Source organism: Taeniopygia guttata, chromosome 4, assembly GCF_048771995.1.
Source record: "Taeniopygia guttata chromosome 4, bTaeGut7.mat, whole genome shotgun sequence".
Classification (NCBI taxonomy): domain Eukaryota; kingdom Metazoa; phylum Chordata; class Aves; order Passeriformes; family Estrildidae; genus Taeniopygia; species Taeniopygia guttata.
In genome coordinates, this window is record NC_133028.1 from 54,460,785 (window position 1) to 54,485,166 (window position 24,382).

A 24,382-nucleotide genomic window follows, 5' to 3' on the forward strand; every position below is an offset into this window, starting at 1 on the left:
GGGTTTCTGTATCTCCTCAGACACGGCCCATCTCCTGGCGAGCTGTACTTTCTTACTTGTAAATCAGTTTCCAATCTACACCCGGTCTCACCTGCGCCTGTGAGGGTGGGGGCGGAATCCTAATACAAACATGTATACTCTAACAAATATTCAATATCACATATATCGTATTAGAAATGGCGCGAATTATATCTACTACATGTAACAGTCTGCAACTGCTCTTGGCAGCTACAATTGATGTATTGCTCTTCCAAAGTAAACAAAATAAAATCTTGTTGCCACATACTACAGCATAGAAGAATGTCAGGAAGTCTGGTCTGGTCTGGGGAAACACTAACAGACTTAACCACAGCCAGGAAGCACCAGGAAAAAAAGGGATGGATGCCTGTGGGAACTTCAAAAGAAAGGTTATATCTGTAAGAAAGAGAAAATGATGGCTTCTGGTCTTTCCTGAGAGAGATCCTCTCCCCTCCAGCCATTTGGAAAAGTCCACTGTAACTTCAGGTGCAGCAGCTGCTCGACCCCCATTGATGAACCCCCTTAATCTGGTTGTAGAACTTGCCTTTTGTTAGCTGAATGCCTGCTCTCCCCTCCCAGTTTTCCAGCAGTTTTCCATGTCATTAACTAATGAGCCTCACCCTGTGCACAATGAGAGCTTGCAGCAAGACAAGAGCTCAGATTTCACTATATATCCTCAAGAGTGCATCTGGATTACCATCAGTGTAGCTCTTCTTTTTTTTCCCTTCACTATAACCACGATGATTTGAATGAGCAGTATTTAAATGGCTGCAGAACAAGCACTGCACTGCAACACAATGCAAAGGCTCCACCTGAAATCCTGTTTTGCACAGAGAATGGTGGTTAAGCATCTGGAAATGGGGATGGTTTGTTGTGCTGCAGCATCTGGCATGGGTTGGATGGAAACCTGGTGTGCAAGCTGCCACAGTACACACCTGACCACCTGGAAAGGAGCTGATGGATGGAAAATGGAAGAACCGTGTTGGACTATTCACATATAATGTATTTTCCATTGTCACATGAGGCTTCCTACAGGAATGTGAATATGAAAAAGATTCAGTGTAGGCTTGTCTGTGACAATCTGAGACATTTTGCACAACCAGAATCTTCCTGGCACAATGGAAAAGCACGAAGGAGAGCCTCTGCGCCGCTTGGCTCCAGAAATCACTCCAGACAACAGCAACCTCCGGTAAAACAGCCTCACAGCTGCTCCAAAGAATTCCAGCTGCTAGCACATCCTCATGAGGAGCCATCTGTTAGCAAGAATGCATCAATACTGTGCTGATATGCCTACAGTATCCACCTCACAGGCTACAGGTGCAAGCAGCACAGCAGGCCTTCGCCATTCAAAAAGTTTATGTAGTCCCCGGCTCGAAAGGTGTGCCTTCCCTGCAAGCTTGTAAAGGCTGGGGGAATCAATCTTCCAAAACAATGCCTTCCTGGGTACATTTGTTGACAGCAAATTAGTTTGTGCTCAAGAGGCTTGTTGTGCACCCTTTGCATCCCACTTTTCAGCTCAGATGGGCCAGGAGTGAGAAACAAGTGATGTGGGCAGGGCTGCCCAGGACTAAACAATGCTCCTCTCTGCCCATCTCTGCCCACCTGTGTTTGCCAACAAGCCACACACAGATGAAAGAGCAATGGCCACAGTGGACTTTGAGCACCCAGAAAAAGCCATTGTAATAGGCTGGGAAGGAAAACCCCCTCCCAGTCTGTGTTTGGGGAGGCATGGTGAGAAGCTACACACACCACCCAAGCTGTTTGCGCATTCTTGTCTGTGTCACTTCACACTAAAGAGATCTTTAAAGGGCAGAAGAGAACCCCATTCTAAATGAATCCTTAAAAATTCTGTGTAAATATACTGAAGGAAGACATCAAACAGAACTTTTTCAACATGGGCCTAGGTAAAAGCATGCTACTTTTGGGGATGGTACCTCTTATGAAAAGGAAGCCAATATCTTCCTGGCAAGCACAGAAACTCTTGCAGCTCTGAACAACATATCCCACATACACAGGGTCACATCTTTTCCTGGCTACATGCCTCAAAAGCAGGACTAGAGCACGAATCTTGCTGTCTCAGTGGGCACAACCTGCTGAATTGGCTCAGTACCAACCTGTCATACAGGGAGGATGCCACTGGCACAGGGTGAAGGAACCACATATGTAGTGACTCTACTTCTCTCTTGAAATACTGGGCTAAGCTAGAAAAGTTAACAAGGACAAATATAAACCAGCTCTGTACTCATCAAATCTCTTGCTGGGTAACCCCTGGGTAACCAGTGCCCCACTGCAGGAACGTCACAATCTCCCACGCTGGCACAATAATCCAGGGACTGTTCCTGAGGGTTAGGGAAGTTTATTTTTACAACTTTGCACAGTGCCTACAAATCTATCAGACACACAACATCTGGTTCATGCACTGCCTTTTGAATGGTTTTTCTGTTGGTGCAGTAATTAAAGGTATCCCAGGTGACACCTGATCCCTTATCATGTTCATTAATTTAAGTGGAGTTATTTGGCTCTCTATTTTCTATACTTCATAATGTATTTCTAACCTTTAAAGTGACATAGGCAAGGACCAGATTGCAGGGGCGCTTATTAACAGCCTATTAAAATATTTTATGGCCTTTATTTTTACGTTGCCATAGGGAATCAAGTATTTTGCTGTTGTTAAACAGGCTCAGGATTTATGTTGCGAGAGCTTCACCACAGCCTAACACAGAGTAATGCTAGGAAATGATCTGGGAGAACAAGTTCTAATTCAGCTCTCCATGTGCTGTAAAGCTGTCACATGCAGATGGCAGCAAGGGGCCCTCCAATGCAGGCCCTTGGTTTGGTTTGTTTTATTAAATATAAACTGATACAAAAAGACAGAAGGCTCTGGGATCTGGGTGCCTTTTTACTAACCCTGTAGACCCATGGAGGGTAGCTCAGAAAGGATCTTTGTGGTCCCCTGTGAAATAAACGTTCTGTGGCTTTTTATTCTGGAACTGCTGTAACACATCCATGTTTTGCAACTGACTTAGAGCCAACAACTGTGCAGGAAGACCACAATCTTACCTGCAACAAGACTATGATTGTATCTAGAAGACAACTATGATCTTACTGAAACTTTTCTTGAGATTGCAAGCCCCTCGCTTCCCTAGGAAACCTCCCTCCAAGGTGAATTCCCCTCTCTGTTACAAATCTGCACTTCTTCCTAACTCAAGCACATCCAACACTGAGACAACACATGTCTTGAATTTAGAGACTTAATGATGGCCTGCTTAGGTATTCAGAAATTACAATCAAGTCTGCTCTGAAATGCTTGGTTTGATAAACTTCCTGGGGTGAGCCTGGGGTCTTCCCGAGTTTATATTATGTTGCTCTTATTTTCTCAAGCATAAAAAGTAATTTGTAATGAAGCAACACATTTGGAAGAGTATCAGCAACATACTTAAAAGTATTTTAATTGCTTGTGTTTTCAAAACGTTTTAATGAAGTCAAATCAGGAATAGACACTCATCTGCCAAAGAACCTATAAAATATTTTACAATGACATTATAATTGATGCAACTGGTTGTATAAACTCCTGGCATTTAAACAAAGATACTAGAAATTAGCTCAAGAAGATTATTCAGTAGGCATTTATTATTTCAGCTTTAATTATAAGGGTTTTGTTGTTTTTCTTCTTCCCACTTTTTAATTTAAATGTCATACAGTAAGATGGTTTTGTGTGGGTAACCTTAGAGAGACTGTTCTCAGCGAGTAATCCCACAACACTAATGCATGACAAGTAGCCACATTAATAAATGTTATTAAATGTACCATGCCTTTAATGCCTTATCCAAGACCAAATGACAGGCTATCTTTCTGGGATCAATCCTGGACATCCAAGAGGGATTGCTCCTCTAATTTAATTTTATAGCAGAGCAACGGCAGGAGAAATTGAGGCTCCCTGCAGAGCAGACTCTCTACAACCTGGGCAAACGAGGGTTCTGAGGTTTTTGAGCTCACTGGGGTCTCCTCAGCATTTGTGCTGACTCCAGTGCCCTTTCCTCCCAACCCTCGAGGGAGAAGCTGCACCTAAGAAACTAAAACTTCACCCAAGGGACCATGCCAGGTTGTGGCACACCAATGGCACTGCAAGCCTTGCCTGCTGAGAAAGTTTTGGTGGGGGGCCTGACCTGGTTTAAATTAAAGCTGCATCTGCAAGAGCAGCTCAGCAGTAAGAACACTAGCCCTGCTGAGAGCTGCCTTGCAAGTGTGCTATTCAGACATCTTTTAACAAGCTCCCCTTATGCCTCTTCTCCCTTTCCGACCATGAAAGAGAGAGGAGAACCCACTTCAGGCCTTGTTGCACCACACTCTCCTTTCCTGGGTGAGCAATAAAGTGCCGAGTCCAACAATTTCTTCCTCCTGAATCTCATTAAATGGTTTTATTAATTAGCAGGCTCCCAATTTTATCACGCACTGCACCTGAAATCTGCCTTGTGTTTTTGAAGAGAGTAATTAAAGCCAGAGGTAGCTGAATAAACAGGCACTGACAGAGACTAATACTCTACCAATATAATGAAGCAGCTTGCTAGACAGTAAGATGCCCAGGCTAAGATGTTAACCCAGTACAAGGGCAAAACATGCTTTGGCTGGCAAGCACATCCACCCGCTGATGTGGGCACCCCCAGCTAAATCCTTGATAACTTTGCCGAAAGCAATATCAGACTCTGGGGGAGAATTTGGGTCATGGAATCTGTTAGGGGCCAAAACAAACAGAAAACACATAAGGCAGCTGCCCTCAGAGCACACAGAAGGAGTAATAATCAACAGTTTCAACACCTTCCCTGTAGAGACTGCAATAATTAGCTGGTAATTATTGGGCAGAATTTCCTTTATGTAGACTAGAAGGTTACCTGCTTCAAGGACAGAAAATGTAGCCTTGCCTCCTTCATGAAAAATTGAACTGAAAATGCCAACAATTGCAGCCAAATCCCAGTATAGTGCTTCATCATCAGCCACTTGGTATCTTTTAGAACCACTTTGCCGTGCCATAGCCCAAGGTATTATCCCTGGTTAGCACTGCTGCTGGCAGAGCAGTTCCCCTGTTTCACACCTCAGAGGAATGAGGGAATAAACAGGAAAAGACAGAAACAGGCAGAGAAAAGCCACTTACTTGATATTGTCAAGACATCCAGATTCAGGTTTCAGTATGGCAGTATGATGAAACATTTTATATAGAGCAATCCCAAGGAAGATGACATTAAGCTGTAATGGAGGGGGAAGAAAAAAAAAAAAAGGATTATGTGATACAGCACAACATGGTGGGGAGAAAGTCAGCACATTCTCTGTAACAGATGGGTTACTGTAGGAAATGAGCTCATGGTACAGCTTTATAGTGACTGAATCACAGAAAATTTCGAAGCATTTTATAAGGTGACCTGGCCTCTAGATTACAGGACTGGTGATGCCACAGCCTTACCACAGTTGTGGCACTACTGATACAAGGCTAGGTCTAACCTCAACTGTAGTGCTTCAAAGAGCATTATGGAAAATTAAAAATAATTGCTGTAAGGGCTTCTCTGTGTCTGAGACATGTACAGTCGTGAAAAGTCACTCCAAGCATCTCACTTAGCCAGCCCCATTGTAATGAAGCATAAAAGCATCTTTTTTCCGTGAATACACCTTTTAAACATATTGTAATGGGGCAGATGGGCAGGGAAATCAGAACTGATGCTTAGCACAATGCAAAGCTGAAAAACAAAAATAAAAAAGGGTTTGATTTGTTCTGTAAAAGATGCGATGGTGTTTCCATGCCTCAGTGGTAGTCAATTTCTGGAAAGGAGTTTCCCAAAAAGCCCAGTCTAGGATTTGAGACATAATCAAAAAGAGAAGATATCTTTTTATGAATGAATTGCTTAAGGGAAAAAAAACCCTCAATAGTTGTAGTTGATGGCATGGCCCCCTCCCTGATGTGGAAGGCTGCTGAAATGGCTCCCAAGTTGCAGGAGAAACAGAAGAAGCAGAGACAATGTCTGCATTGAAGTGAGAGCGCCTTGTTTTCTGGGCTAGCCAAACTGTAGCCTAGTCAAAACAAAGGATGGTTTATTTAAGCCATATTGTAGCGATTAAAGTATAAGGAAACTCCAGCTGTCTCTAAAGTTGGGTTCTCTACCTTGTTGCTGTGTTAGCTGATATGCTGGCAATGTGCTGAACATGAAGTCACACAAGTTTCAACTTTGGCTGATTAGTAAAAACCCTCAAAAACTTCTTTTCCAGTTTGGACTTTTCTTCATCCCCCCCTTTCCAATTTTCCCTTTTCTTTTTTTTTTTTGGGTTTGTTTTTTTTTTTTTTTTTTTGTTTTTTCATTATCAGTGTAAAACTTCACTCTGGAATTCAAAAAGGGTGTGAGCAGTGAGTGGCATCAGAACAGTCTGGCACTTCTAAATGTCCAGTGGTAGAAAACAAACTCTGCAAGTGCCCGTTCTGAAGCTCTCTGGTCCATTTTGATCAAGTATTTTGCAATGCCAAGAGCCTCTCATAATGAGGATCTAATTGCTATGCCAGGTAGGGTCAAAGAAGAACATGCCTTCCTCAAATTAATCTGTGTAAGTTAAAGATAAAGAGAAAAGGGACAGCAAAAGTTTTATTTCTTGACCTGAGAGATGGAGTAGTTAATTAGGAGTTCTTACCATAATTATCAAGGTCGCCGGTCCTATAAAGCTCCAAATGAAGTAGGTGTCAAGTCGGAGCCAACATCTGTAATGAAACACAGGGGAAAGAAGGCATTCAAGGACTGCACCCAGGACATACATCAAGAGTGAGCGAGTGACAGAGAAGAATGTGAGCTGCAAAACACGCTGGTGGGAGACAGGAAATATTACATTGCTTGTTCATTTAAATGCTGAATTATGTGCCCAATTTCTGACAGCGCTATTGATGGAGTAAGATAATTACCTCTAGGGGAAGCAGGGAGAAAATGGCCCAAGGCCTGTTTGCTAAGGCTTACTGCATCTGTTGGAAAAACTCCTTAAAGTGTGGGTTCTTTTTAAGGAAGGGGTCTGATGAACATCCACAGAGCTTATTCTTTGTTTTATGCTCCTCTTTGCTCTCTAGCTCTGATGCAATGCAAGCTGCCTGTCAGCTGTCAAGTGAGATGACATTTCTCTAGCAAATACATCAGAGAAACTTTGGTGCAAATAGGAAGCATGAATTGGATAACAGAAGGCTGAGGTTTAATTAGGTTCAGCAACTTCCCCTTTAAAGTGTTTTATTTCCCTGAACCTCCTGAGTATTTTGTTTCCACTAATGTTTCCAGGGTTGCATACGGTCTGCGCTATCACAAGAAGTTGATTCATGGCCTAAAACTAAATTATTAATCGCTTAATTTCAACTGCATTTAATACTCCCCACATTTTTTAAAGCCCCTGGGAAATTACATTTCCATTCCTAGTTCATTCCAGGCGACAGGAAGATAAAATGGAAGTGACTCGTTACAAGACAGATAAATGTAAATTCCAAGAAAGTTTCACATGATGTTTAAAATAATAGTATCTTGTCGTCTTTGCAACACTGCAAATCACACTTCCGTTTATACACAAAGGACTGAGAAAGCATAAAACCACTCTTACACTAAACATCCGACAGAATGTCATGATTAGGCAAGTGACAGGAACTGTAAATATGAATTTATCATGGTGGTGGAGATAGCAGTTCTCACAAATGACAGCTCTAGTATATGTGCCTAATGTTTTTTCCCTTCCAATGGACTTTGTAACGGGCAGAAAGGTCCGTGCCAGCAGCCCCATGGGAGATGATCAGCAGGAGATGCCTGACAAGAGAATAAAGCATGCCCTGAACCTCTGTGACTGGGAGAAGCCCAAAATATGAATAAATTCAAATATGCAGAGAAAACTTCTCACTTCCCTTCCTGACCATATAAATTTCAGATCTCATCAGTGCTGGAGATGTATTGATATATATACACATACTCATAAGGCTATTTGTCACAAATTAAAATACTGTCACTTCCGTAACTGTCATTCCTGAACTGCTTCTGTTGTTGCTCATCCAGAATCTTCATGTAGTAGCAGCAAAATCTTATATGTGAGAGGCAAACAGAGGCTTTCAGAGCAATTGCTCAGAAATTTGGTTTCCACCGTGGCTGCTGAAGTTCAAGGTGATTTAGAGGCATCTGGTAGTTGAACAATGTGAGTGACTCGAAACGATTTGAGACTGATTCCCTATAGGAAAAGGTTAATGTGATCATGACATCTGTGTATCACCCATAATAACATCTGAAATGTCACCCAATTGCAACTAGATTTCACGAAAGAATAGACGTTTCAAGGATAATGAAGTCCCTGTAAAAAGTGCCCCCTCATTCCTAAACAAGGATGTCTGTGTAGCAGCAGCTCACATATTTACACGGCGTTTCAGACTTTATACCTACCCCATCCCCCTCAGGAAAAATGAGTATCTGTTGCTTATGCCTCAGCTGCTGCATATAAATCACAGAATACACAGCCCCATCACTTTTTTTTCTACTGATAATGAGTGCTGGTGTGTGGGAGAGGACTCAGAGGGTTGTGGGGATTTTATTTTTTTAATGAAAATATTTTGAACTTTTTTTTTTGACAGTTTAATATTCAAAACAACCCCCAGCCCCTGCTGCCCAGAAGTTGGGAACACTATTTTAGTCACCATCACCTTGGTTTTCCTTCAGCATAAAGAATGACCTGGATCTTGGAAAGTCTGAGGAAGAGGAAAAACATAAACCCTCTCTTTACTTGCTGAAGCATGATGATCACCCTTCAGTCACATCTGGTGCAGCTGGTTTTGAATGCATATAGGTTGGGACGCAGGGAAAAAACTAGGGAAAGCTGGCTGAAATACAGAATGAGCAAAAAGCTGTGCCAGGCTCAGCAAAAAAGAGCAAGGCAACTGGTACCTTTTCAAGACTGCAAAAACAATGAAATTTTGCAACCCACTCCCCTAAAATATTTGTCTCATCATTTGTAGAAAACAACTGAGTGACAAGAGACGGATGCTGCTGAGAAACAGCAGAGGAACCAGGTCCTGCCATCAAGATAAGTGGAGGCAAGGCATGGAGCAAAAAGAGCCCTAGGAGAGGTGGCTTCACCTAAGCTGGAGCAAGTTTGTGAAAAACAGAAGGCTTTTTTTTAAGCCTCTCTGTGCACTTCAAAGAATGCAATGTCATTTTTTATTTGTTTGAATAAAAAATTTGCCTTTCGGTGAAATCCTGTACAATACTCAGTCTTGGGAGACAAAAAAAAAAAAAAAAAATGGGGGTTTTGGTGGTCATTAGGAAGAGGTAAAATTCTGAACCTGTTTAAGTCATCCCTCATTCCCTCATTAAAAATGCAAATTAAGACCAAAACATCAAAACACAGGCCTCCCGCCAATTGCGCTGTGGAGCTGTAAATTGCTAATCAGACAAGTACCACACTGAGCTTTTCTTGCCTTAGAAGACAAAAACCCACACACACAATGAGCTGCATAAATGAGCTCCTCCAAACAAGGAAGCAATCAGGCAACTCACTTCCCAGAGTTGCTAATCTTGGGCTGCCGAGTTACTTGTGACCCTCCACGCGCAGCTGCGCTGTGAGCATGGACCTGACACATTACAAGTTTAGGCTGTGCTGCCATTAAGCAAATGAGCTCCTTCAGGGCTCAGTGCAAGGCAAAGGATTATCAGGAAATGTGTCTATGTAGGGAATTCTGCTCAAAACCCCATTGCTTCTTTAGGAGTCACCCCAATATGTACAGTTCTTGTGACAAGCTCCGTGGCACTGCTCTCCTTTACTTTTTAATTTCCTCCTTTTCCACAGTGGCAACTCACAATAGTCACCTAAAACTTTACTCAAGTAATAAAGACTACACAGAATTTACTCTATTTTCTGCATGAAGAGAAATCAAATACTAAACTATCCCTGGTGTGCATTAAATATAACCAATAAACAATCATTAGCTGCCATTGGACCATAAAATTTGAAGAGCCCTAAACATATCATGTTGTTCATGGGAGCTCAGCTGTTTGTTTCACGTGGCTGTACCGCCTCCTTGTCAGGGTGCAGTAATGGGATATGTATGCACCAGACGTGCCTTTCAAGGGTGCAATATAGGTCCTGCTTAATGGAGTTCAGCTTCCACATAGCTCACGCTTCCTCCTCCAAATACTGGCAGCAGCACTGCAAATAAAACAAGTTCAGTGGAGCCACCCAAGACAGACCACATTGTTCGATGCTATTTTCTGAGCAGCATTTACATGCATGAAATGTCGGCGCCTGGCTCGGAGGCTGTGTACATACACAGGGCTTTCATTTTGCTTTCTGACAGCTGGATTGCTTACCGTGTATATCCTGCTTTATAGCATTCCAAAAGGGGGGAAGAAGGGGGGAGAAACAAAAGAGAGATCCCTGCCATGATGGATTTGATCACTAGTGAATGAATATACCTACAAGTTTCTAAAATATATTGAACCACTCAAAGTGTAGCTGCTTTTCTCTGCAATTTGTGAGAGGCTTTGCTATGAAACCCAGGGAAGTATGGAAATATGGAATAGCTTCTTGCTGCTGATTTGGGATGGCCTGCTTCTAGCATGAGTCCCCTCAAAGGCTGCTAAAGCCATAATTAAGCTTTGACTGAATTTTAGATGCAAATTATTTTCAAACACTAACTACAAAAGCAAGTACTATTTTCTATACTATTTTCTTTGCATTTTGCAGCACTGCTTACCATGACCCTTGACATCATATCCATTGAGGAGATGGCTGGATTTGGTTAACACACAGGATAAGGCAAATGATGTATCTTTTAAATTATTTTTTGAATACAATCCCAGGATCTTATTTTTTGCAGCAAAACTTGAGCTGTGGCCATTTAAGACCTAGCAGCTGAAGATATGGCCTGTAAGAAATGGTAACTTGGTTCATGAGAGCACTGCCAGAATCTCTTTGGCAATGTGGGGAAAACACACTGTCTGCAGTGGGGTTTCCTGTTTTTCATCTTCACTTGACAGGTTACAATCAGAATAAGGTGAGACACAACATTTCTGATTTATCTGGGGAGAAAAGGACCAAACAGAATTGAGCTAGCATGAATAGGATGATCTTTTAAGGGACTCACTATGCTGCTGCTTAGTCCCAAAAGCAAATTAATCTCCTAATATAAGGAGTTTGAACTGTTCTAAAACAAACAAACAAACAAAAAAAGTAGGAAAAGGATCAATCCCTATCCTTGAATGAATAAGGTGTATAGGAGTATCTTTATGGAGCAGCTGCTCCAAAGTGCCAATATGAATAATAGGACACGGGACACTTCAGAAAATCACAAGCACCAAGTGATGAGTAAAGTAAGAGAGGGAGGAACAACTGCCTGTGCCTGTCTGGCTACGTAATCGGGGCATGTGTTACAGGAGGGTTGGATTTAGAAAGGAAAATGAAATCAAGAAAACCCTACACTGCGTGTTTAAGCAAATCATTCTGAGAAGTATGAATGCTGGCACCAAATGCCAGGCAAAAAACAAATAACACTAACAGCTCCATAAGTCCTCCTTAAACAAATGCAGTAAATAACGGAGGGAGGCAAGTAATATATTCCAGAGGATGTTTTACAAAACCTGGCAAAACCAAGCAACTTCTTGCAATCAAATTATGTATGCCTGGCATACAGTTCACTACAAATTCTAATCAGTTCTACCCTTCTAATAACATTATACTGAAAAATACATCATCATCCATCAACCAGATGGAGCATGATAATTCTACAAAACATATTGTATGGTTTTTATTTTCCTCCATGAGAATGTGATAAAATTGTACATTCTGGAATTAAAAATTATAAATAAATATTTCAGATTTGCAAATCTCTGTAAATATTTATTTGCAAAATATTATATATACACGTTTAATCATTACAAACACCACTTCGTGCTATGGTGAGGGAGGCATATTTTATTGGCACACACACAGGACTGCTGCCTCTTCAATGCCAAGATAGTGAAGTGTTTGCCTTCAGTGAATTTCAGCCAAACTTTCTGCCTGTACCTTCCATGCCATGGAAACATTTGGGCACAAGGTCTATTTGCAAAAGGTCTATTTGCAAGATCTATGGAAACAAGGTCTATTTGCAGAAGCCAAAGGGTGAACAGTGTGGAAAGTAGCCACAAAATACTACACTGCAAACCAGAGAGGTTAAGACAGTGCTCCAGCAATGGCAGATGTCCTGTCCTTTCCAGACTGCTGGAATATGTCTGAGGCTCAATGTGTCCGATGTAGGCCACTGTGAAGAGCTATGTCCTCCGCAGGAACACCACAGTTAAGAATAAATTTATTTAAAGGGACAAAGCAAACGGTTTCTATACCTGATTTAATAGGTGCTTATATAATGCTCAAGAGGGGGAGTGAATAGAAGAGCTTGTTGGGGCAGGAAGCAGGTGGCAACTGATGGAAAATCTTCTTCAAAAATGGCAATCAGCTGTTGTGTTACCTATTCTTTGCCCTCTAGGCCTGTAAAAGTCAGTCAAACTACTTTGGATAAATTGGTAGAGAGCCTTAAAAACTTACACCCTCCTACCCTTATCTGTGTGGGCCATTTCCTTTGCTTTCCACCAAATGTGACATTTATACAAATTCAGGTCGCTGCTCTCCTACTCATGGGAGGAACACAACACAAATATCCATCTGGGATCCAAGCCCGCCTGCTGGCATGGTAATGGATCATGAGCAGTTCCACTGCTCTACAGATCTGCTTTTTCAAGAAATAAAGGTTCATATATACAAATATGGTTTCAGGCAAAAAATCTGCAGTTGAACCTAACAGAAAATCAAATGCTGCCATGGCCTGACCTGATCTGGGCTAAAAAAGAGCTTCAGAACCACCACTGGCTCGTTGCTATATATGCCTTCGTATTGAGCCCTTAACTCAGATAAAGTGAGACTGGAAAAGTAAACTGACAAGAGAAGGAAAAAAAGGTCAATAATACCACATTGTTAATCGTACTGTAGCAAAGATGGCAAAGAGAATCAAAGGCTCAGTCTTCCCCTTGTTTTCCATTTGAGGGGGTTGCATGATAATCTAACTTGTGCTTCCATACCAGTATCAGCAATGTTGAAAACAAGAATATTTGTAATGATAAATGATACAGATGTTCTGATTTGCAAATAGCCTAATGCACTCCACAGTCACCACCTATTTTGCCTGCAGGCTCTGTTAATTTGATAGATCAATTAAAAAAAAAAAAAAAAAAAAAAAAGAGGAAGAAAGCAGTATCTTCATCCAAATAAGAAATACTCTTTGGTTAGAGGAGGATCTTGCAGACAGAGTACCAAACTGAGACTAGGGACAGTCACCACTGCTGATGTTATGCAATGATGTGACAAAACTTTCCTTGAATGACTTCCCTAGAAAATACCTTTGCAAATCATTTCATAGTGGGGAATTTGTCCTGCAAGAAACACAAGACAATAAGAAAAGGCATGCCTCCTGGCTGAGCTCTGCCTGAACAAACCCTCTGGGCTCCTTATGTCCATTTGTTGCCCCCACTCCCATCTCTCCTGAGCAGGTCTGAGCAATGCCAAGGTCACTCACACTTTGTCTGTGCCGTAGCTCCGGTAGTCCACTGCTGCTGACACGGCCACAATCAGCGCAGGCATGCCGTACCCCACCAAATAGAAATACTTCCTCCGGGAGTGCTCGCTCTCAAAAACCTCCACCAGCATGATGTAGAGCTGCACCCCCTCCAGGAACATCCAGGTGAAAGCTGCCAGGAAGAAGAAATGCAGGAGGGCAGCAAAGACGGCACAGGCAATCTGTATGAGGATTGAAAAGAGCAAGGAAAGGTGTTTGTACTGTGATTAATTAATGCAACAGTCAGGAGTACTCTTACTTAGAGGCTTAATAAAAATGAAGGTGTTCTTATCTTCCCTCACCAAAGGAAGAACTTTTTTTCACTTGGAAAACACGTGTGACTTGTTTTAAAATAGACACATATTTGCATAAGTGACGCTAAAAGATACAAAGGTAGGCACATACACAATCAGGCAAATAAACACATGAAGATGTACATGGTATAGGCTCATCTTTATAACCTACTTATTAAACATACACACACATTGATAAAGAACACACATACAGCCCCTGAAACCACAGCAGGCATCAGCATGTGAGTCTCAGTTATCAGCTGGGGGCCCAGCCCTGCGAGGACTTGTGCATGGAATGAAGACAGTGCTGGTATGTTTCTCACTGGTCAAACATTGCAGATGCACTGAGACAAGAGCCTGTGACAGAAGCAGGAAGTGCTTTGTCTCTTACCGGCTGGTCAGTCCGGTTGATGCCGATGAGGAAGAGGAGCTCTGCCACGAAGAGGCTGATGCACAAGTTCTTGTGAATCGTGTTGCGGTCACTCTGCAGCCCACGGAAGAAGCAGAAGGTGAAGATGCAGATCAGGAGGCAGACCAGTGAAAGCAGGATGCCAACCCATGTGATGAAGTCCAGGAGCAGGTCATGGACTGCATCACTGTGCTGAAGGTAAAACAAACAAATTTCATCAGGTGCATGATGTGTGACTTCTAATACATCCTAGACACAGAGTAAGGCTGTCAGTGGCACAAGGCACCAGTACCAAAAAGATTAAATGGACCTAAACTTGAACCCTGCAGCTAGAAAGCTGCAACCTTAAACGCAGACTCCAATGCATCTTGCAAGCTGCAGGTGCCCTGAACAGACTTAGACCCCAAAACCTTGCAGAAACATATGCTGTTGATGAAAATACTGAGATAACAGGGCTAGTCTTGCGTGTGGCTCTATCTTGCACATGGCAAAGGAGTGCCTGGACACACAGTATACAGAACCATTGAACAGAGTGATTCAAGTGTAAAAAAGAATTTCATGCTAACAACATCATGTCCAACAACTGCGAGTCCATTACAATCATTGCCAACAGTGAAAAAAGACTCTCTTTAAATGTTCAGAGATGTATGAGCTTGGAGACTTTGGAAAGAAAGAGATTGCTTAATTTTTTTTTTTTTTCTTTTACCACAGGGAAAGGAGAAAGGAAGTTTGATTTTTCTTATTCAAACCCTGGAGTTATATTTTGGAACTCTTGGGAAGTCAGATTGATCCTGAGAACATTACCCAGAAAAAAAGACAGACCTTTTAAGACAAATTTGTTTTTAAACTGTAACAGAACAGTGATCTTAAGATAGCCTGGAAAGTGACTGATTCCCTGTGATGAACTTTTAACATGGATGTACTTCAAAGCCATGCAAACAAAGCCAGTGCAAAACTAGGCAACAAAGTTTTGCAAGAGTCAGGATAGGTGAGCCTTGGCTCTCCTGACAAAACACTGCTGGCATTGCTCCTGAATTTCCACTGTATGTCCCTTGTGGAAAGAGGAGGCATGTGATGAAACCCTCCCGGTGAGAGTATCCCACCACCTTCTTCCCTGTTCAGGCTGTAAAAATCACCTGTAACTCCCCAAGCTTCTACCAGATGTGAAATTACAGGTATAACAAAATGTAAATAAAACACAAGAAATACATGGTGAGCCACGAGGTGACAGCTTGGGTGTAAGTCATTAGAGTCAATGAGCTGGGGAAAAGACTGGCTGGATATCTCTGGGGGCATTTTACAAAGACCAGGGCAGCTCAAAGCCCAGCTTTGTGGCCCACCAACTTGTCTTATAAATGGTAATCACATTCTCCACCATTTCTGGCATTTCGATGACTTAGGCATTATGGAGGCTGGCAAATACAATAGTGTCACACTTCAAAAAGCCAGGGCAAAATGGAAACATTTTTCTCTCCATGCCATAAAAGCTTATGACAGATGGAGGGAAAAGGTGATTAAATTATCCATTTTCTTTGCCTGCTTGCCAATGATAAAGCCGCATCAAATATCAGACCTTTCCCGATATACACTCTACTGTGTCGGCACCTGTAAGAAACATCTCAAACCTTTCAGCTCTTTTGACTTCACCAGCATGAGTGATAGGCATCAATTTATAATGAAAGATGGAGAGTGATTCCTCTGCTCCATTCCTTCCATGCTGGAAGTTTTGTCTCCATGAAGACCTGGAGGTGTAGAGATGGATGGCTCCTTTGCCCAAACCCCCTTGCATCTCTTTCCAACTATTTCCAATACCTAAGGAACTAGAGGTCAGAAGTCCAACAGGGAAACAAGAAATCATTGTGTGCTTTCTGTGGCTTATGACAGAAATGCCTATTCAAGCCAGCTCATCCAGCAGCACCCGGAAACCTGACAAGATGAAGCACATCATTTCCCTGGCAGCTGCACGTTGCTTTATCTCAGTGTCATTCCACATCATCCATCCCTCTTAACTCTGCGGAAAAATGTTAATGCAAACCTTGCACCTTGCAAATCATTCTTTCTTTTGTCTGAGGCTGCAGGGGAATGGCAGGAGAACATCTCCCTGAACAAGCCCTCATTTGATTAGACTGGCCTGCCAGGCTGAATGGACCAAGAGCTCTTGGGCTGGGCAACAGGAGAAGGCAGCTAATGCAGGTGGATGCAGGGAGAAAGAAAACAGGCAGACTGCGGCCAGATGCACACACCCCACCCAAATGTGGCCAGATTCATCCATCTCAAGACAAATTTAACATGGTGCAGGGAAAATTCTCCAAGGGCTTCTTCTCCTAAGTGAGATAAGTCTCACAGGTCCCAGCTCTTGCACCACTTATCACAATATCACAACTCTGCTGAAGTTAAGACATGATGCAGGAACTACAGGTGTCTTTCCTCTTGAAGAGGGATCCTACCATCTAGGGTCATTGCCTGTTTCAGAGAAGGGCTACTTGACCAAGAAGCTCACCATGCTTAGCAGTAAATATGCTTCATTGCGGTATCGTTATTGTTATTATCACTCTTACTGCTTTACTTTTTAATATTTATTGTAAAGATAATACTGATTTTATGTACATAACACTCATCCCTGGAGTCCTGGAAAACAACCATAAAAACAACTTCTCCATAATTACAAACTCCCTCCCCAAACTTAACAAACTCACAGAAGAACAAACGGCAAGGAATGATAACAATGAAATGGGTACAAGAGCAATTTAAAAACACCTCAGGGAAAAAAAAAAAGAATTTGTAGCTTTTCTAGTAAAGTCCAAGAGAAGAAGTGAGCTGAATTTTAAAGGCTGGGTACACTCCAGCCTGTTTGAGATGCCCAATTTCAGGTGCTACTGCAGAGCCAATGGATCAGGGAAGACTTGATAAGCACTGGCATCCTTCCCATGGCAGTGCCAACTGCTCCCTCAGGGCAGGCAAATCCAGAGCTTGTACACCAGCAACTACAACAAAAGGCAACTTGCCTTTTTCTGGAGACTGAAACTTGTAAATTACCGTACTGTTACAGCAATCAGAATAATACGGGAAAGGGAACAATAGTGGTAACTTCTCCCAATGCCGTGAGCTTTTCCTTGCTATCACCTGATTGCTGTGTGACAAACAAGGAGCAGCATAACCTGACTTACACAGTTGTTACATGGAGTTCCAGGGTTTAATATGATACAAGGCACACCAAGATTTTGTATGGAGGTCTCAGCCTTCAAGCCTGGTCTCTTAACCACAGAAAAATGCAAGAGCAAATCTTCTCTTTACCTGTCCAGCACTGTTCAAAACACCTTGACTGAGGATAAAACAGCTTTAATGTGCATGCTAACCACTGAATCACAGCATGGTGAAGGTTGGAAGGGATCACCAGTGGTGTTGTCTGATGTGATCTCCCTGCTCAGGTCCAACTGGACTCCATGCCACTGATCACAACCTCTGGGATATGCCGTTCCCAGAAGACCTATAGGAGTATCTTTCCAGCACCATGAAAACCCTAGGGTCTCTAAAGCATGCAACATACATCTGAGACCACCAGTGTATTGACAAGTCACCTCTTGCTTCTAAACTATTTTCCCAAATACTTGGGCAACCCAAAGAGTCCATGAGAAATACCAGGTATCAGTCCAAGAGACAATTCCTGACAGCATCAACCAAACAACTCCTTGCCCAAATGCACCATGGCTCTCCAGACTGGTGCTATGTGGCATAGCATGCAAGACACTAAGGTTTGTTACCACGAAGATACACTCACTTCACAGAATAAGCTGACACACAGATTATTTTTAGCACAGTTATTTATTACTAAATAACTGAAGAAAACACAAAAACCAAACCACTTCAGTGACAGGGTTTCTAGAGTAAGTTTGCTTTACATTTATGATTTAGAACATATAAAGCTCAGTGAAAAGAGATGTCTCTGGCTTTGGGATAAAGACCTGGTTTTGTTCCAGTGGGGCCAACAGCAGTAGGAGGAGAGTGCTGACAGGGATTTGTGCAGGAGGAGTTACAGGAACACTGGTCACAAACACAGCAGGGTGAGCAGGCAGCCCCAATATTATCCAGGCTGGGAAAATCAATGAGCAGCTCTGGCAGTGCCTGTACACCACAGCTGAGCTAATAAAAACAAATCCCGGGGAATGTCAGCTTATGACAGAATGGCTCTCCCTGAGATGAACAGCCATTTCCTCCCTTATTAAAAACATCAGCAGAAGAAAACAGCAGCCAAACCAAGCTGCCAGCAGCAAAGGACACATTCCTTTGCCTAATCTGTCCTTCCAGGAATGGAAGAACTAATATCTTTGGGGGTGGAAGAATAAACAAGCAGTAAATAAAAACACAATGTCATCAAACTAGCTCAAATATGACCGCTCAGTGCCTGGTGGAAGCTGGCAGAGTGCTGGGCTGGGCAGAAACCCAGCTGGGACAGGTTTGAACTTCTGTGCACTGCTGATGCTGCTTCTTGGATTTGTAGGTCTTTGGAGCCATGCAGGGTCTCTTTGCACTTTTTCCCCCATCTTTGGTGGTGAGAAAATTTACTGCTATGACCTGGCTTTGTTGGCTGTGTGCAGAGGGTTACTGAAGAGGCCAGATGGTTTTGTCAATGTGTCAAAAGCACCAGCTGGGGTACATGGACTGGGAGGAAACCCCAAGGATTCCTGAAGTACATCCGAGCTGGCTAAAAGCCTCACCTGCTGTGGCTATGAAAGCATGAGTGGCTTTAAGGGAGCTTTTCCCCTTCTGTGGCCAAAGGACTATGAGCTGGGGAGATCCCTTTGCTTTAGCACCCATCCTCTCCATCTTCCCCAGTGATGCACCCAGGGAGGTAGGCAGCCGTGCTCCACAGTGAATACAGCACCCATGGACCTGGTACACATTCCCTCTGGGCTATACAAAGGTGATGCAATCATTGACACCAACAGGTCCTAACCCCGGAACAAAGCGAGCAAAATTCCCACCTGAAGCCTCTGTGCAATATTAATGTCTTCTGACTTTGGCCATTCACTACAAGGCTCAGATCCCTGAGCATTCCTACAAGGTGGTTTAGTCATCTTTTCTCTCCTTGCCTTAGTCCACAAAGCTGCCTTCATATTTTGCATGGGCAACACAGATGAGCTTCCTCCTCTTCTGCCCTCCTCAGCAAGATAAAGCCCTCCTAACAGAACTCTTTCCCACAGACTTCTCCCCAGAAATGCAACAGCCTTCCAGCGAGTGCTAGAAGCAGCAGCCATCCTAAGTGAAACCCAGAACAAAGCTGTATGGGGACAGGTGTGCATAGAGAAATGGGTACAGACCTCACCTCACCATGTGTCGCAGACACTACTGCAAATACAACACGTGGCAAGAGCCCACTATTTCCACTGTACTCAGCAACCCCACTGCAACTGAGAGGCAGCTAAGGTCAAATTCAGTCGTGGAGAGGAGGTGAGGCTTAGGAATAATAATTGCATCCATCATCCTGCTCTCCCACGATGGCTGGATTTAGGCAGCTCTGATTACTCACATGGCATCTCCAACCCAAGAAATGAGCTACAGCAGTTGTGCCATACCTAGTATAGACATACACCCAGCCAACCTGCCAGAAATCTGAGTTTCTGGAAAAAGCCTGGTCACAGCGTCATCAGCTTCTGCTGTCACAGTGATGTGCTATCCTACTTAGCCTACTGCCAAGAGACAGCTGGAACATGGTTCCACCCCACCACGGCCACTACCTTTGCTCACATTCACCCTGCTCTCAGCCAGAAAGGAAGGGTGCAGCAAGACACAGATCAAGGCTTAGCACTTGCCAGTGTGAGCTACACGAAGTTTAGAACACAGGATCAGTTATCTGGAGTTACTGCAATAACTCCAGCTTGCTCCTCTACTGCTTTAGGCAACGGACTGCAACATTCCACTTAGATTTCATACATTTTTATTCCTTTCTCTCCTTAGCTTGCCTTATGCTTCCACTCCCCAAATAATTAGCACAGTGTAGTCTGTTTGTGGTAAAGAAAAACACCTCAAACTTTCCTATTAATTGCAACAGTCAAAAAACCTTTCTTATTTTCCTCCTTTCTATTTGTATTTAAAAAGAAGAGTAAGATCTGGCACTCACTACATACTGATAAGCAACATTTATCTACCCTGGGGTACCTTTGCTTATTCTGGTTAGGGTGGTTTTTTTAATTTAATTTTCCCACCAGCTCTGAACTTGTTTTCTGGCTGCATAATTTTCCCATGATACATTTAAAATGCATCTGCTATAATTAGTATGATGCAAAGCACAAGCTTATGAAAAACAATTTGTAAATTTTGAATAATTCTACAGCAATTACATAGGTAGGATGGCTTATTTAAGGATGGGATTTGTTCCACAGCATGGGAGCCACCACATTTTTATAGACAGTGGCTGGAAGGAGACCTGCAGGTGAGGATCCACTGCTCTTCCCAGCAGTTATGCATCCTGCTTGTGTGCACAACAACTCTTGGTCTTAGACACTATTATTTTACCCTAGTGGGTGAATAAGAAACTATAAGACCAACTTATTTTAACAGGCAGAAAGCACCTTCAAATTAAATTCTCCTCTTAATCAGGTATTGTCCTAGTCAGACCAGAATTGATTCCAGCAACTTCTACTCTTCAAGCACACCAATAAATCCCTACTGCCATGGTCAGCTGGTGGTATTTACTGTCCCTTTGTACAAAGACACATTGCTTTTTCAAACTGGAGAGCCAGATGGCCATCAATCCTTTCCTCAGTGATTCTAGCTTCCAGCTCCACCCTGCCACACACACTCTGCTAATAATTAAACCACAGCCCGGAACTCACAGAGCAGCCACCGAGATCCCCTCTGGAGAACATGCTCTTGTGCCATGTTACCAGGCAGGGAGATCATTCATGAGCAGATGTGACACTTGTCAAATTGGTGCTGGTTTTTGATTAGCGGGACTATGATGTCTGCTCCCCACGATGCCCAGTTTTCAGTCTCATTAGGCAGGGTGCTGTGGATACTCTTTAAGGCAAAGAATGTTCCCTACATATCCAAAAAATCCAAACAACTGAAGTCAGGAAACTACAAATCTCAATTATGGGAGAAAATTGTTTCTGTTGTAAAACTCCCAAAATATTATTATTTATTGTGGGTACAACAGTCCTTTTAAGAGATCCTGGTCATTGCCAGAACACTGGTCTAAGAGGTCTTGCAGAAACACACTACATCATTTCCCCAATGAACATTCCACCTCCAAGAACACTTAACAGGTCATGGAATGACTGAGGAATGCCTTTTTGAACCAGCCACAAGACAAAAAAAGGCTCAAAAGCATATCTATGAGCAGTGAGCATGAGTCAATGAATGACAACAACTCCCATTTGTTTCTAAACCTCCACTTTTCCAAACCAGCAGGTATTGTGCTGCCAAGACTTTAAAATCAAGTCATTACAATGGCATAAGAAACGTCACATAAGCCACCTTCTATGCCAAGAGCCACATGGTCACCTCCACCATGGAACGAGACAGTGCCACCAGGAAGAGCAAGGTGACAAGCAGCTGGCAGGACAAGTTGCAAATGTCTGCATATTTATACCTGAAATATGTGTCTGTGTTATGTGGGAGGCAGCCCTGCCCTGCCTTTGCCCTCAGGCCAGGATGATCACTGAAGTGGACATGCCAGGAAGCTGTCCGGTTGTATCAGAGTCAACAAAGTGGAGCCAATTTGGCTCTTACAGTAATGGTACTTTGGCTGCAGCCAAATGATAAAACATGACCTGAAAGTCTTGAGGGCAGTTGTTAATACCCAAAACCAGCCACTAGCTAATAGCACACTTGCTTGGCACTCAGGAAGCTTCCAGCTGCAGCTCTTTCCAACCTGCTGGATGAATATGGGTGAGGAAAAGGTCTTACAATACTTTTCCTGCAAGATGAGATAACAGCAGCTCTACTTGTCTCACAAGGTTTGGATGGAAAGTGCAGACAAGGCTGACCTATTTGCAGTTCTAGAAGAGGCTTGTTGAGGACCGGGCTGCATCTGCACCACGCAGTAGTTATCGCCCCCATTCACACCAGTGGAGTGGATCACTATCTGCACTTCCCAGCTGCAGCCTCTGACTTCAGTGACTCAGGCATATATGTTAATTCCAGGTGGGTGATAATGAGCCAAACACACATTTCTTATGAAAATTCAAGCAGTTACAGGAAACTGGCAAAACCAGACCTGGACTGCAGAATGCCATTAACCTGTAAATATGTGGTCTAAATATGCTTTTTCTTCAGGCATCTCCCAGGACAATGGCACAAACATCTAATGGCATGTTTCCTGGACTAGGACTGACTCTAGCAGGATAAAGTGGTTACCACAACTTGCAGGAGCAACAGACATATCCTGCCCCTCTCAGGTGGACCCAGCTGTTGTGTGAAATGTGCCCCCAGGCTCCCATTTCTTTTTTTGCAGAACTTTTGTCATACATGATGCTTATTTAATATATATTTTATCGCAGGTCTTTACATTCCACTTCAGATTATTAAGTGGAACAGAAATACACAGAGCAGTGAAACTGGAAGACTACTTGAGAAAAAATAGGTTTAAAATCGTAATAGCTTTTGTGGTTATGCTGGTCATGGAAGTGAATCTGTAAAGTTCTTCCTGCATGGAAGATGCCAGTTCCATATCTAGCTCAGAGCTGTGGATTTTGCTGCTGTGCCAGGCACATGAAATGGAGACACCACAATAAAGAAAATGACTAGGCCAAAATCTTTTGGACATTGCAGCCTTCTCTTCTTTCTCTAGCACTTTAGACTGTTCTCAACCAAAAACAGCCAAGGCAGCTCAGGAAATGGAGGATCATCTCAACCATTCTCCAAAATCACTGCTAACACAAGGAGTATCTACCTTCAGGATTAACTTCTTTAGCTCCTGTGGGATTAGTCATTTGAAAAGCCAGATTTACACCACGGACATAAATGCAGGCAAGGGAACCAGCTGGTCATGTACTGGCCTCAAGTAGATGCTCAGTCTATACAGGACGGTATCAGAAGCTTCCCTCTCATGTGTCACACTCTGCATCTCTTTGTCACACAGTGAGATGCAGACAATGCATTTTCCCCTTAGCTGGAAGGAGGAAAACACTGTTGGCTCCACACACACACCTCACACAAACACATGTGGCAGTGTATCTGCAGCTGCTGTCAGCAGGGCACCCAACCTTGCACCCCACAAGGTGGACTGCACACTTCTGTCCCCCCTTCTTGCTACTCGCTGGTAACACAGGGAGGACCTTATGAGAAAGAACCCAACCAGGAAATGTTCTGTACTAGTTAGCAAAGGATATGGCAACTGCAAAACCTGTTTACTCATATCCCCAGCTCAGAGCTGCCCATGCTAAAGAGCCCAAGACAGGCTTTGCACTGGTGTGCCAATTTCCTGTTTCACCACAGAGCAGAAGGAAGACTTACACCAGATGGTTTCTACTTCTAGAGTTACCATCACACAGCAACATCCCTGCTCAGCTCCATTAGTAGTAACGAAATGGTGCCACACATTGACCACTTTTCCTGCCCAGTGCATTGGCAGCCTGGGAATCTGCAATGCCTACCTTAACTTCCACATGTGCCATCAGGACTGCAAAGTTGGTGAGGTGGTTGCAGGAGCACGTGGTGTGTGTCTTGTTAGTTGTCAGGAGGCGACAACCCTGGGTGGACCAATACCCTGTCATTGTACGCTTCGTGTAGCTCCAGAATGAACAGTTTGGGTTAAAATTTTCTTCTGACTGCTGCAGGGAAGAAATTAATAAATGCAATAACAATGATAGGCTCTCAGAGATTTCTAAATGCACTACTGAGGCTCTTTGTAACTCTCATCCTTTAATTTTAGATAAACAATTAGTAGTGGTTTATACGTCAAGTATTACTTGCCAATACAAGACAAAGTTAGATTGTTGCTGCACTCTTTGCCGAGGCAAACTTAGTTCTTTGTTCTTGATTAATTTCTGACATTGACTAAATCCAGCTCTTCAAAACCCGACTGCTTCATTTGCA

At 43.0% G+C, this 24,382-nt stretch overlaps 1 protein-coding gene across 33 annotated transcripts in view; it reads right to left on the reverse strand.

Annotated features, from left to right (window-relative positions):
* ADGRL3 (adhesion G protein-coupled receptor L3) overlaps positions 1–24,382 on the reverse strand; it is a 490,266-nt gene that overhangs the window by 50,767 nt on the left and 415,117 nt on the right. For 32 of the 33 annotated variants that reach the window (XR_012055755.1, XR_005980340.2, XM_030271767.4 and 29 more), the window contains 5 exons: positions 23,941–24,117; positions 14,327–14,536; positions 13,604–13,824; positions 6,685–6,751; positions 5,168–5,259 (listed from right to left, as the gene is read on the reverse strand). Coding sequence is in view for 31 of the 33 variants with exons in the window: in XM_030271767.4 (XP_030127627.4) it covers positions 5,168–5,259; positions 6,685–6,751; positions 13,604–13,824; positions 14,327–14,536; positions 23,941–24,117 (767 nt within the window). In the remaining 2 variants the exon portion in view is untranslated. The remainder of the gene's footprint in view (positions 1–5,167; positions 5,260–6,684; positions 6,752–13,603; positions 13,825–14,326; positions 14,537–23,940; positions 24,118–24,382) is intronic. The other variant, XM_030271741.4, reaches the window with a different exon arrangement.